Genomic DNA, 13,172 nt, shown 5'->3' with positions numbered 1-13,172 from the left:
TTCCTGCTCTCTGGAGGAACAGAAGTAGCAAAACAGTACGAGTACCTCAATATTGTACAGTACTTCACTGCATGAGTGGACTGAAGTTACTGTAGCGTATTAGCTCCTCTGTCGGAGCTCCACAACAGAGACGGGAGCTAAGCTAAGCTAAGTATCATGCTAACTGACGGCAGGCTGAGCTTCTTCAAATGATGAACACCTCAAAAACAAAGTTTCATCTTCAAAATGTCACTCAAACAAGAGGAAACAGCATGTCTGTTGGGGACTATTTTCAGCTGCGGATGAATCCACATTTGGTGCTCAAGTGCGTGTTTGTGGCAGCAGGATGGTGTGTGCGTGAGGCTGAGTGAGAACCAACAGCAGTGAGGCTCATTAACACACAATACACTGATGTCAAATGTAAAAAATGTTCTTCACCTGCGCTGAAAACGATCCCGTCTCCGCCACTGAAAAGCGAACTGAAGCCTCTGACACCACGGCGCCGCCTCCGACACTTCCTCCACTGGAACTAGATCCCGTTGGAGAGTCGGGCTCCGGCGCTCCACAGAGGACGCTGTAGGAAGAGGAGGAGGAGGAAGCCGGGCTGGGCAGGAGGAAGGCCGGGTGTGAGGGGCTGAGAGCAGGCGTGGGGTCCAGGGGGAAGGCTGGACTGAGGGGGGAGGAGTGGAGGAAAGAGGCGGGAGACCGAGCTTCATCAGCAAGGGAGGAGGAGGAGGAGGAGGAGGAGGAGGAGTCCACGAGGCTGAAGAAGAAGAAGGAGAGCGTGAGATGAAAACAGCTGAAGCTCACCAAATAAAAAAAACAAACAAGTCAGTGATTTTCAGAATAAAAGACTGGATTTTGCTTCCTTTAACAAACAAATACTGACTGGATGAAATTTTAAAAAATGTCTTTTACTGCTTTTTACAGGAAGCATGTGGGCGTGATTGACAGAATGAAGATCATGCTGTGGTGAAGAAGACCGGAAACCAGCAACTGAGGCCCTAAACTCAGCAGGAAACCGATTACTGAGGCCACAGATCAACTGAGAAGTCGACTCATTTTCTCATAAGCTCGCACAGTCAGACTTCTGTTTGAAACCAGTGGAGTCGCCCCCTGCTGGACATGAGTTTCACTACGTTTATCTGAAAGCTGCAGTTACTTACTGATTCGGATCATTAACACAAAATACAATCAACTAACAAATGACGAGCTATGAAGTTATTCAAAGTTCTCTTTTAGCTTTTTATCCCAACGTTAGTGTGTTTTTGTTTACTCTGTGTTGCTGTTTCTTTTCCAGTGAAATTTATAGCATCAGTCAGGCATAAAGTATCACAAAAAGTCTGACTTTTAAAACTGCCACTCATCTACAAACAATAAAACTGATCCTGGTGCTGCTGTTACAGTTGTAGAAATTACAACAGATAATTAAAACTTGTATCCGAACGTAAAGAGGAGCTGACGAGCCGAGAATGTTGAATAAAGTTTTGTGCTAAGTGAACAGAGAGAGTGACGTGTTTCTCACCGCTGTGGACTGAGGAAGTGACAGTCGTCTGTCAGACACAAGTCCTTCAGCTCCATCCTGACCCTGATCCCAGATCAGCTTCAGCAGCCACACACTTCACACCTGCCGCTGTGTACCTGACAAATCCAGCAAGAACCAAAGTCCTCAGTGGTGCGTTCAAACACACCTGGGAAACTGAGAGAGAAACTTCCAGAAGAGCTCAAGTTCCCTGCAGAGAAAGATGGACAGAGACAGACGTGAAGACGGGAGGAGATATTTATCTGTCTCCTGTCATCACACACCACGGGGGGGTGGGCGGGGCTAACGGCACCAGCCAATCAGTGAGGAGCATCATGACCGGTCTGTACAGGGGATTGACTTCTTCTTCTATCATCTCTATTGATTTGGACAGAGACAGATGTAGGCCACTGAGGCTTTCAGAAAATCAGGAAAACGAGCAGCTGGCCAGCCTGCTTCTTATCAAATCACAGAAACGAAGTGGAAGCTAAAAGTTAGTTTTCTACTTCTGATGAAATCTGATATTTTAACGCTCAGATGAAGCTCTCTGTGTCGGTTCTGGAAAGCTTTTTATTTTCAGACAAAACAAGTGAAGGGGTTTAGTTCTTCTCCCCAGCGTCAATAATCCTGAAGCCTGGAAAAACATTTGGGGGCGTAAATATTAAGAATGTTAATAACATTTATTTTAAAATACACAGGAAAACTTAAAAAAAAATAAACCTGTTTTTATCTGAGCCACCACTTTGACGAGCCACTTGACGTATTTAGTTCAATTTGAATTCGCAGTACAAATACTTCAGTCGTCAACTCTGGTAAATGCTGTTACCACGGCAACGCGCTGATCTCCTCATCAGAAAAAAAAAGCAAAAATGTTTCTTTACAGTCATTTTGAATCAATAAATCTTTTACTTTCAGAATAAAGAAGAAATGCTCACATTGTATTTCTGCATGCTGTCAGATAAAACATTAAATAAATAAACATCAATAAAACACTGATGTTCATCACTTACTTTTACGGTAAAAGTATTTCATGTTTTAAGACTTTTTCAGCAGGTCTGGAGGCAGTTTTCTGTGGCAGACAACAACATCAAACAGAAACCAACTGATCAGCTGAGGGGAGTTGAGTTTTTACTGGATAAAAAGCAGAATAATGTTTGATTTCAGTCAGAGGGTGTAATTCTGCCATAATCTCCCACTCACTCCTGGAAGTGAAACGCATCGTCAGCTTAAATAAACCCACAGGTTTCTCTGGACGCCTCCACAGAACGTAGAACTTGAGAACCCCAGTGATACCGTAATATATCTAATAGATTCCCACCAGCAGGAACATTTTGTCTGTTTGGAGCTTCAAACAAATTAGATCAAGAGGAGGTTCGTGTGAGCTGACGGCACACAAGATGTCATCAGCTTAAAAACGGATAAAAACGTCTGTTCAGTGTTGCATTGTGGGAGAAACAGAAGAGACGCAGACGAAGACAAACAAAGACATGAAACCTGCTTTGGGTTTGTGTTCAGGACACACAGTGAGAGCTGAGGATTAACACACACCTGATGACCCGCGAGGGTGTGTGTGTGTGTGTGTGTGTGTGTGTGTGTGAGGGTGCTGAAGAGGCACTTTCTAACACAGCAGGATGTGAGACCCAAACACACACACGCTGTGTACTAATCTTACAGACGTACAGGCAGCTCAGATCAGTCTCACCTACATCTGCTGTTTCATAAGAGCGGCATAACTAGGCCTGTCTGTCTGCCTGTTTACCTGTCTGTCTGCCTGTTTACCTGTCTGTCTCTCTGTTTACCTGTCCGTCTGCCTGTTTACCTGTCTGTCTCTCTGTTTACCTGTCCGTCTGCCTGTTTACCTGTCTGTCTCTCTGTTTACCTGTCCGTCTGCCTGTTTACCTGTCCACCTCCAGTGTTGAAGAGCACGACATGTGAAGTCCAGTAGCTCACGTTGGTCACCTTCTCTCCAGCAGATCACGGCCTCATGAACAGACCCTGAAACGAGAAGTTTACTGCATTATTTGTTTAAGGGGTAAAGCAGCAAAGTGATCCTGAGATGAAGGCAGTAAATCTGGAGAGGCTGGCGTTCCCACGGCTGACCCACTCACCTCCATCAGATCTGGGTCAGTGTGGCTCTGAGTCAACGCTTGGCTCTGAGCAGGACCTGCTGAGCCTGCTCCCTGAGGATTCTCTCCACGAGTTCCTGGAAATCCACGCATTCTGCTGATTCTCCTTTCACAGGAGGACAACCATGCATCGGTACCAGGTCCTGCACATGCATCGGTATCAGGTCCTGCACATGCATCGGTACCAGGTCCTGCACATGCATCGGTACCAGGTCCTGCACACTCACGTTTCTGCAGGTCTCTGAACAGTCTGCATGTCGTCTGGTCGTCTTACCGCAGACACACTGCTTCACTGGTCCAAACGTGTCTCCTCTCTCCAGAAGACGGACTCCCAGAGCTCCATTCTTGTCCCTCTTGAACAGTCAAATCAACATCCATCCATTGTCTATACCGTGTATGCCTCAGGGTCACGGGGGGCCGGAGCCTGTCCCAGCTGACAGGTGGGTTCACAACCTGGACCGCTCACCAGCCAATCAAAGGGCCGGCACACAAAGACAGACAACCGCACACACACTCACACCTCAGGACAACACATTCAAACCCAGAACCCTCTGGCTGTAGGGTGACAGAGATAACCTGCACCACCGTGCTTTTTAGTGGTGTGTGACAAACCAAGTGTGTGACCTGATGCCTGGATGTCTGGAGGACGTCTCCAGGTCCTCGGGATACGAGGAGCTTTGCCAGACTTTTGAAATCTCCTCGTCAATATTCTGATCACAATGCGATCACCTCTGACACGTCACGACAGGAACACAGAAGAGGAAGACGTGTAAAATGTCATGACGTCAGCTCGGATCCACAGCAGTCTGGTTATCGATTCCTGATTCGTGTCAAACACAGAACATTCAGGTATCAGCTCAGACGTTATGACAGTTTGGTTCAGTGTTAACTAATGAACTAACTAATGAACTAACTAATGGGTTGCTTATGTTTCACCTCAGAGTCCAAGCAACAGACCGTCTGAAGCAACAGACCGTCTGAAGCCATCAAACCCAACAGTGGTGTGTTCAGGTTCGATCTGTCTGAGCACGACGAAGTCAGACAGAACATGAAGTTTGTTACATTTTTGTACATGTTAATGGATGTAATTCAGTGGGGACAGTTTGAAGCTTGTAATGCAGCGCGTGTGTGTGTGCGTGTGTGTGTGTGTGTGTGTGTGATCAGCGCTGGCCGTGAAAGTGAAAGCTGATATTCCGCTGGCTCACAGTTCCAGCCTCAGGACTGGGTGAACCTCTGTAATCCCATTAAGGCTGCCTGAGGGTGAAGGTGTGTGTGCTGTGTGTGGACAGGCTGGCCTATAATATAAAGAGGCTTAGAGGCCTGGATCCACATAAACAGTGCAGGCATTAAGGTTATGGAGCCAGGTGGAGGATTAGAGGCGATCAGCACGCGAGTATCACCTGAGGTGACTCGACAGGCACAAATGAAGGTACTTCAACTCGAAAACATGACATCACTGTGACACAGAAACATCTGGAGGTGACAGCAGGAAATAATCTTCTAAATAAATCATCAGGCGAAGTTTTTACCGCACGTGAACCTACAATGTGGCCTTCACACACTCTCATTATGTCAGTTCATTTATGTGTTTTAACGTGTTATTTCTAACAAAGCGGTCAGTTCTGTCGAAGCAAACTGACGAGTCTAAACTGGCCTCACTGTGGCTGATGTTTGGTTTCTAACGCTCGGCTCGGGCGAAGCGGCGCCGCGCTGCTGACTGAAGCGGCTTTTTATATTGTGCTTGACTGAATTTGGACGTTTGCGTGCAGAACGAGAAGGCGTGAGACGTTGAGACACTGACTTAAAAAAGATGGCCGACATGTCTGTGAGACCCAAACATCCCACACACGAGCGCCGCCATCTTGTTCTGATGTGCGCTGGCTAACCTCCGTCCCTCCCCTGCTCGCCCTGTGGGGGGCGCTGCCCCTCACATCCTCTCTGCACACGATAAGCAACGACAAGCAAACACACGAGGCTCTCGGTAAAACTGTGTGCAAATATATTTTCATTTCTTGTCATACAAACGACGATGATAAAAAAGTGAATCATTGACCATAAAAAGGAACAATTAAAAACAGAAAAACAATTTAAACAATTTACAAAACGGTTGTGTGAAGACAAAAGGCTGCTGTCGGCAGATACAGTGCATGTTATACAACAAGGAGGAAAGTTCATCAGGTCGACTACAACAGGAAGTTCTTTAAAAAACACAACGAAGAAGAAAAACGCTCTCCGACAGGCTGGAACAGCTTCAGTCATGTGGTGACGAGGATTACTGTGGAAGGATGGGAATTATGAAACACACACACACACACAAAACGCCACGCAGCTTCAGGACAGGAAGCTGCTCGACAGTCTGATGTGTGGAAGGAAAAGCCAAGAGGACGCGTCAGTAAAGTCAGCAGCACGCTGATAAGACGTACGAGTCAACAGGTCTCGTGTCCAGACACCAACCGACAACACGTCAGTCCGTCTCTGCACACGACTTCCTGTCTGCTTCTCAGCTCTCATCAGGTTCAGGACCTGCTCAAGGTGGTTTTGCCAAACAGGAGGACACAGTGCGTTTCTGGGGACTATTTTCAGCAGCGGATCAATCCACATTTGGTGCAGCAGGACGGTGTGTGTGTGTGTGTGTGTGTGAGGGGGCGTCGAGGCAACATAAACTACAGTGTTTTCTCGAACAGGCTGGTGCTGTGTTACAGGTGAGCCGCTGTGGGTATTAAAGTCACACACCTGAGTGTTCAGTGACTGCGAGGGGATGGAAAGTCTTAACTTCTGTTTTCCATCAAGTTAAAATGTAAAGTTGCTGAGGCTGATCTGAGCTCAGTGCGTCTCTGTGGGCGTCGCCCAGTGAGGCTAACACACACGACCTGGCGGGCCTGTGAGCACATGGCACAGGTGGAGGCATGTGGCTGAAGGTGCAGGGGTTCGGTTCCCAGTGCCGGGCTAATTGGAGTTAGCCTGGTTCCAGCCACTGGGCTGAACGGGGTTAGACCGGTTTAGAGCGGGCACAGAACGCCTGGCTGGGACCAGAATGGACTGATGGTGTCAGTGACTGCAGGGAACAGGGATTTAGTGTTGACTGAATGTTTTAACTGTGGGGAGGCTTGAACGCAAGCCGCTTTCAGATGAGACTGTTGTGTTGGATCCTGTTCTTCTGCTCCCGTCTAAACTCGTGCTGCGAAAACTAAAAATGTGCACGCGAGCTGACGGAGGCGATGCTTCGTGTACTGTGGGGCAGAGTTCAGTGTTTATTACAGCTGTCACACAGAGAGGAAGTGAACACACAGCGTTAGCCAGTTAGTGCAGCCTGCTCAAGTCTACTTTGTCAGATGTGGTCTTCCAGTGAACCCGGGCCGCTTCAGTCCATTGTGTAGTCTTGATTGTCTAGACCAGTTTAGACTGGTCTGATAGTCCCAGTCCAGCCTGGTCTACGCGTCCACACAGTGGGCTCGTCTGCGGGACACGACGAATCCTCTCCTGCAGACGTGCTGAACAAACCGAACCGTTCACACACGAGCGTTCACACCCGGGAACACCAGGGCGACGCCATCCTCACGCTAGTTTATATCTGCAAACACACACACAGACGGCAGCGTTGGTGGACTCTCTGGATTTGGAGGACATCAGTGGACAGTGATGTCAGTCCCCGTGCTGGGACACAGCAAGTTTAGCTAACGTACAGCAGAGCTGAAACCCGAGGACGACTCAGAGGCTGAAAGACCTCACGCTCTCTAAAGTAATGACGATAAATAATAAATAACTCCGCCTCCTCAGTTTTTTCAATAATAACAAATAAACCCACCGCTTACACGAATGCGTTGTTTACGTTGTTTACTCTTTCAAAGATGACTCAAAATGATCTCTCAGTTGTCTCGCTCTCAGTAAATAAAGCTCAGACGGGGTCTTCTGAGTGAGTAAAGCTGATTGGTTGCTTTGAGTCGTCGTCATAAATGTGGAACAAACAAAGCGTAACAACAGGTCTCTTACCTACACACGTCATGGAGGTCATGTCCAGCTCGTATCCCTGGTAACAGTCACAGGTGTATCCCTCGGCGACCCGGATGCACCTGCCGTTCTCACAGCCGCTCAGTATCCCACAATCCTCTGCTGCGCTCAGGCCGGCGTAGGACTCATAGCGCCCTGAAAGCAGGCGAGAGGGAGAGACGCTGATGTGTTTCACAGCTGAGGTTCTTCAGGTTCCTCCAGCAGACACCACAGAGAACGTTTTCACGTGCCAAGTACATCAGTGTGTACATCTGCTTACAACTACACGAGTGTGTACTTAGAAGTTTATGAACTAAACAGAAAGACTTAACTGATCCTAAAGTTTGCTGTAAACCTTTGGGGAAACTGAAATACGAATGAGGTTATGAAGTTTTTCAAACCGTAACGTTCTGATGATCTCAGCTGAACAGAAACGCAGCTCGCCAAAACACGTGGAGAAGCTCGTTATGAATGAACGTACGAGCTCCAGTGGCGTCTTAAGCTTTAAACGTCCTCCTACATGATTGGACGGACCAAAGTGTAACCACTCACGCTCATACGCCCCCCTCAGAGCTCCTCCTCCTCCGCCTCCTCGTCTTCCTCCTCTGCTCCTCTCGCTGAAGGGAGGGAAGGGCGGGCCCGGCCTCCACGCCACCTCCTCCTCCTCTTCGTCCTCCTCCTGCTCCAGGTAGGGAGCGCCGGGCAGCGGGGCCAGGCTGAGAGGAGCCCCCGCAGGCCGAGACGGGGGAGGAGGCAGGGCCCCGAACGCCCTCTCAGCCCGGGGGTCCGGGGGGAGGGGGAAGGACGGGGGCCGGGAGCCTTCAGGAGGACCGAAGTCTCCCTCTGAGTAGTAACCAGTACTGAGAGACAGACAGGCAGAGAGACAGGTAGAGAGACAGGTAGAGAGACAGGCAGACAGACAGACAGACTGCTGTTAACATGGACCAACACACAGTGGAGCTAAAGGTACGACGTGTGCTGCTGGATGAGATCAATGAGAAGTCGTGTGTCTCCACAAACCTGCACTTTTAGACTTTGATGTTTTTAATTAATCACATTTAACGCTTTCTGCATGTTCTTATTCTCACTGCTGCGTTTGTTTCCCAGCACTTCTGTTCACTTCCTGCTCTTTGAGCAGCTTTTTAGTGACCTTAAAGGAAATTCAGATTTAAATCAGTTAAATTTAGTTCCATCAAACGTTTCATCAGCTGAGGATGAAGAAAAGCAAACACTAGAGCTGATCAATAAATCCATCAGCAGGAAACTGATCAGCAAACTGATTAGTCACTTTCACCAACTCTTTGGTTCCAGCTCGTAAATGTAAATATTTGTTGGTTTTGTTGGTCAAGAAGAGTAAAGTGAAATCTGATCTCTTTTGATTTAAACAAGCAGTTTAAGTTTGTCGTGGTGCTGTGGTGTGTCCAACAGGGACGTCCTCACCTGTACTCAGGCCTGGGATAGGCTCCGTCCGGCCGGCCGAAGGTGGCAGGCGTCCTCCCTCTGAAGCCCGACCTGCTGCCCCCTGCTGGAGAGTAGTCATCATAGTCCGGATCAGCGAAGCCAGGAACAGCTGGAAGGAAGGAGTCCGGACTGTAGGGAGGGAAGTATGGAGGAGCTGAGGAGGACAGGAGGTAAATGAGTGAAAGAACCAGGACAAAACATTTTTAAAAAGAAAATAAACAACAAGTTTTGATTAGAAAAATCAAGGAGAAAAACAATCAGAAACGTGAAGGAAAAGGACTCACCGACTCCTGCTCCTCCGCCTCCTCGTCCAGCTCCTCCTCTCAGTCCTGATTCTGGCCGGCTGGACTCTGGAAACCTCTCCGGGAACAGAGGAGAAAGATAGGAGCTGCACAGACTGGCATAGTCCTCTGCAGGCAGACAGAGACAAGAAAAGCACTGGTGAACACGGGACAGGACTCCTGGTTCAGGACTAATGAAGACCTGGATTGGACCTGGACGTGAAGCAGCAGATGTTTCGTACTCCACTTGAAGGTTTAAAACTGATGTTTTCTGTTACGTTGTTGTATTTACAGTTTGTAAATACCACTCATGTAAATAATGCACATTTTCACTTTTTTTAAATTTAATTTTAATTTTATTATTTTTTCTTTAAATTAAAATTTTTTATTTACCTATTTTTTGGTAGCAGGGACACAAAGAATTTCACTGCACATTGTACCGTGTATGACTGTGTGTGTGACAAATAAACCTATCTTCTATCTTGTATCTTGTGTGTGTCTCAGCGGAGCTGATGCAGGTGATGGTTGCTGGCGGACACAGGTGAGTCAGACACCTGGTGAAGGTTTTGTGTTTCCTTATTCCGTATTTACCGGAGTCGGTGGGGGGGCAGAGGGCGCACTCCATCCCCCAGCCCTCGCCATACAGACAGCAGCAGTCCATGAAGTTCACCTGAGCTCCCAGCAGAGGACTCTGACAGACCAGGTCTGCTGTGACGTGCTGCCAGCACACAGACAGGTTCTCATCTGCGGGACAGACAACAGACATGACACACGTCCACACCTGGACACCTGCCTGACACCGCTTCGACAAAGCAACTGAACGCAGGAAGAAGGGAGGGAAAAAGTGAGGAAAGGGAAAAAAGGGCGGAAAAGAAATGATGAAGACCAAAGTCTGGTGATTGTTTTCCTGTTTTCTGACTGTTTCCTGTTTCCTCTTACACAACCATAAACAACCAAGAGAGGAGGAGGAGGGACAACGTGTGTGGACAAAGAGGAAGAAGAAGGTGAGTGAACAGAGGATGAAGGCAGGTGTCTTACCCACAGCCAGGTGGGAAGTGTTCACACAGGTGCGCTGCGTGTCGTCGAGCACCAGAGGAGGCGGACAGCTGCAGTAATACGAACCAACCGTGTTGACACAAGCTCCTCCCACACAGCTCTCCTCCTCACACTCATCATGGTCTGAAACACGGAGACAGACAGGCAGGCAGGCAGGGGGAGAGACAGGCAGGCAGGCGGACAGGCAGGCAAGCAGGGGGACAGGCAGGCAGGCAGGGGTAGAGACAGGCAGGCAGGGGTAGAGACAGACAGACAGACGGGCAGGGGGAGAGACAGGCAGACAGGGGGAGAGACAAGCAGGGGGAGAGACAGGCAGACAGGAGGAGAGACAGACAGACAGACAGGCAGGGGGAGAGACAGGCAGGCAGGGGGACAGGCAGGCAGGGGGAGAGACAGACAGACAGACGGGCAGACAGGAGTAGAGACAGGCAGACAGGGGGAGAGACAAGCAGGCAGGGGGACAGACAGACAGACCGGGGAGAGACAAGCAGGGGGAGAGACAGGCAGACAGGAGGAGAGACAGACAGGCAGACAGGAGGAGAGACAGACAGACAGACAGACAGGGGGAGAGACAGACAGACAGACAGACAGGGGGAGAGACAGGCAGACAGAGTTATGTTGAAACAACAGAGACTTTATTTCAAAGTTTCTATCACTTATTTTTCTGATCAGTTTAGTTTTTGAAAACTGCAGACTGCACTGCAGACTCTGGCTCCAAATGTTCACCTGAACAAGATGGCAGCACTCACAACAGGGACATTTTGGCTCACTTTAGTGTGAAGTGAAGACGTGTCAGCCATCTTTATCTGTGTCAGTCAGCTGCAGGTGTGTGTGTGTGTGTGTGTGTGTGTGTGTGTGTGTTGTATGTACCGACACACTCCAGCAGCGTGCTGTTGTAGACGTATCCACTGGAGCAGTAGCAGTTGTATCCGGGGATGTTGTTGACACACACTCCGTTCTTACACACCTCTGGGTGGAAACGTTTACACTCGTCCACATCTGAAACCAAAACAGAAGGACGAATCTGCTTTAGAATTATTAGTTATTAAACACGGCTTGGAATCAATATTCTTCACTCAGCTCGGTGCAGCTGATCATTAAGGTCAGTGTGAACAGGGCCAAGCAGGTTACATGAAGCCTCTGTGTGTGTGAGAGTGTGTGTGTGTCTGTCTGTGTGTGTGTGAGTGTGTGTGTGTCTGTCTGTGTGTGAGAGAGTGTGTGTGTGTCTGTCTGTGTGTGTGAGAGTGTGTGTGTGTCTGTCTGTGTGTGTGAGAGTGTGTGTGTGTCTGTCTGTGTGTGTGTGTGTGAGAGTGTGTGTGTGTCTGTCTGTGTGTGTGTGAGTGTGTGTGTCTGTCTGTGTGTGTGAGAGTGTGTGTGTCTGTCTGTGTGTGTGTCTGTCTGTGTGTGTGAGAGTGTGTGTGTGTCTGTCTGTGTGTGTGAGAGTGTGTGTGTGTCTGTCTGTGTGTGTGTGTGTGAGAGTGTGTGTGTGTCTGTCTATGTGTGTGAGAGTGTGTGTGTGTCTGTCTGTGTGTGTGAGAGTGTGTGTGTGTCTGTCTGTGTGTGTGTGTGTGAGAGTGTGTGTGTGTCTGTCTGTGTGTGTGAGAGTGTGTGTGTGTGTCTGTGTGTGTGTGTGAGAGTGTGTGTGTGTCTGTCTGTGTGTGTGAGAGTGTGTGCATGTGTACCTGTGTAGCTGAAGGCTCCTGGTCCAATGGTAACGTATCCTCTCCCACTGGGACACAGAGACAGGAACTCAGCTGCACAGAAACACAGAGATGTCCTCAAAATGTTGGACAGAACGAGACAAAAGACAGAAGCCTGACGGACATCAGAGTATTTATTGATACAATCAATCACATGTGTTTGTTATTTTATTTTTTTTATTTTCCAGCTTAACAGCTGCAGCAGCAACGTGTCCACAGACACTGAACGCCTCTGGTGTCTCACCTGTGTCTGCGGGGGGACAGGTGTGGTACTGGCAGCCCAGCCCCCAGCCCTCGCCCACCGTGCAGCAGCACTCCTGCTGGCTGGTGTTGGTGGACAGCAGGCTGCAGGTTCCCCGCTCGGCCAGGTTGTAGTAACACTCCCTCAGCTCACCTGGACGGGCGGCAGGGAGGGGGGGCAGCACCGGAGCCAAGTCCACCACGCCGACATGGGAGGACGAGGAGTCGGGGCCCGTCCCTGCTGCAGGACAGTTTAACAGAGTCAAATCATCATATGACCCTCATGGTTCCGTACAGACGCAACACATGGAACATCAGAACGAGAACAAACTGGACACGCCTGACGTTATCACCACCTCATCGGCTCAGAGCAGTTCTTTACCATCAGAACCTGTTTCAACACGCACGTGACGCAGAAGCAGAGAGAGAGCAAATCACTGAGAAACTCCTAAAGACCGAGCCAATCCCAGGACGCTGCAGGACGTTTCGAAGACGTCCTCTCATGTGTACCTGGCCGTGCAGTGCTGACACACCGTTTGCTGCTGGTGTCAAACTCGTATCCCGCTCTGTCACATTCACACATGAAGGAACCCTCGACGTTCTCACAGCGAACAGAACCACACACACCAGGCATGGACACACACTCATCCTCATCTGAGAGAGACACAGACAGACAGATGGACGGACAGACAGACAGAGAGACAGAAGAGAGTAAACAAGCTGATGCAGCATATGATGCAGTTACATTTTTCATTGATTACAGTCTTCATCCTTGTCAACACCTGCCGCCTACATTACCCACAATGCAACAGTTGGCTGT

General features: G+C 49.0%; 2 protein-coding genes across 6 annotated transcripts in view; both read right to left on the bottom strand.

Moving 5' to 3' along the window:
* Nucleotides 1-4,153, bottom strand: part of esrrd (estrogen-related receptor delta) — a 17,694-nt gene extending 13,541 nt beyond the window's left edge. For 2 of the 5 annotated variants that reach the window (XM_046390088.1, XM_046390087.1), the window contains exons 1-3: nt 3,610-4,153; nt 1,505-3,496; nt 418-742 (exon numbers count right to left, since the gene is read on the bottom strand). In XM_046390088.1, coding sequence (XP_046246044.1) covers nt 418-742; nt 1,505-1,560 — 381 coding nt within the window. In that variant the 5' untranslated portion in view covers nt 1,561-3,496; nt 3,610-4,153. The remainder of the gene's footprint in view (nt 1-417; nt 743-1,504; nt 3,497-3,609) is intronic. The other 3 variants (XM_046390085.1, XM_046390086.1, XM_046390084.1) reach the window with 3 other exon arrangements.
* A 1,450-nt stretch (nt 4,154-5,603) lies between these two features.
* Nucleotides 5,604-13,172, bottom strand: part of LOC124059763 (latent-transforming growth factor beta-binding protein 4) — a 37,416-nt gene continuing 29,847 nt past the window's right edge. Inside the window, 11 exon segments of the mRNA XM_046390072.1 lie at nt 5,604-7,198; nt 7,618-7,770; nt 8,167-8,474; nt 9,055-9,229; nt 9,360-9,485; nt 9,948-10,100; nt 10,395-10,535; nt 11,283-11,411; nt 12,095-12,166; nt 12,357-12,593; nt 12,863-13,006. Of these exon segments, the coding sequence (XP_046246028.1) occupies nt 7,137-7,198; nt 7,618-7,770; nt 8,167-8,474; nt 9,055-9,229; nt 9,360-9,485; nt 9,948-10,100; nt 10,395-10,535; nt 11,283-11,411; nt 12,095-12,166; nt 12,357-12,593; nt 12,863-13,006 (1,700 nt within the window). The 3' untranslated portion in view covers nt 5,604-7,136.

This window comes from Scatophagus argus, chromosome 5, assembly GCF_020382885.2.
Source record: "Scatophagus argus isolate fScaArg1 chromosome 5, fScaArg1.pri, whole genome shotgun sequence".
In the NCBI taxonomy this organism is placed as follows: Eukaryota; Metazoa; Chordata; class Actinopteri; family Scatophagidae; genus Scatophagus; species Scatophagus argus.
Note: the sequence above shows the minus strand (reverse complement) of the source record. Positions and strands in the feature narration are given on the sequence as shown.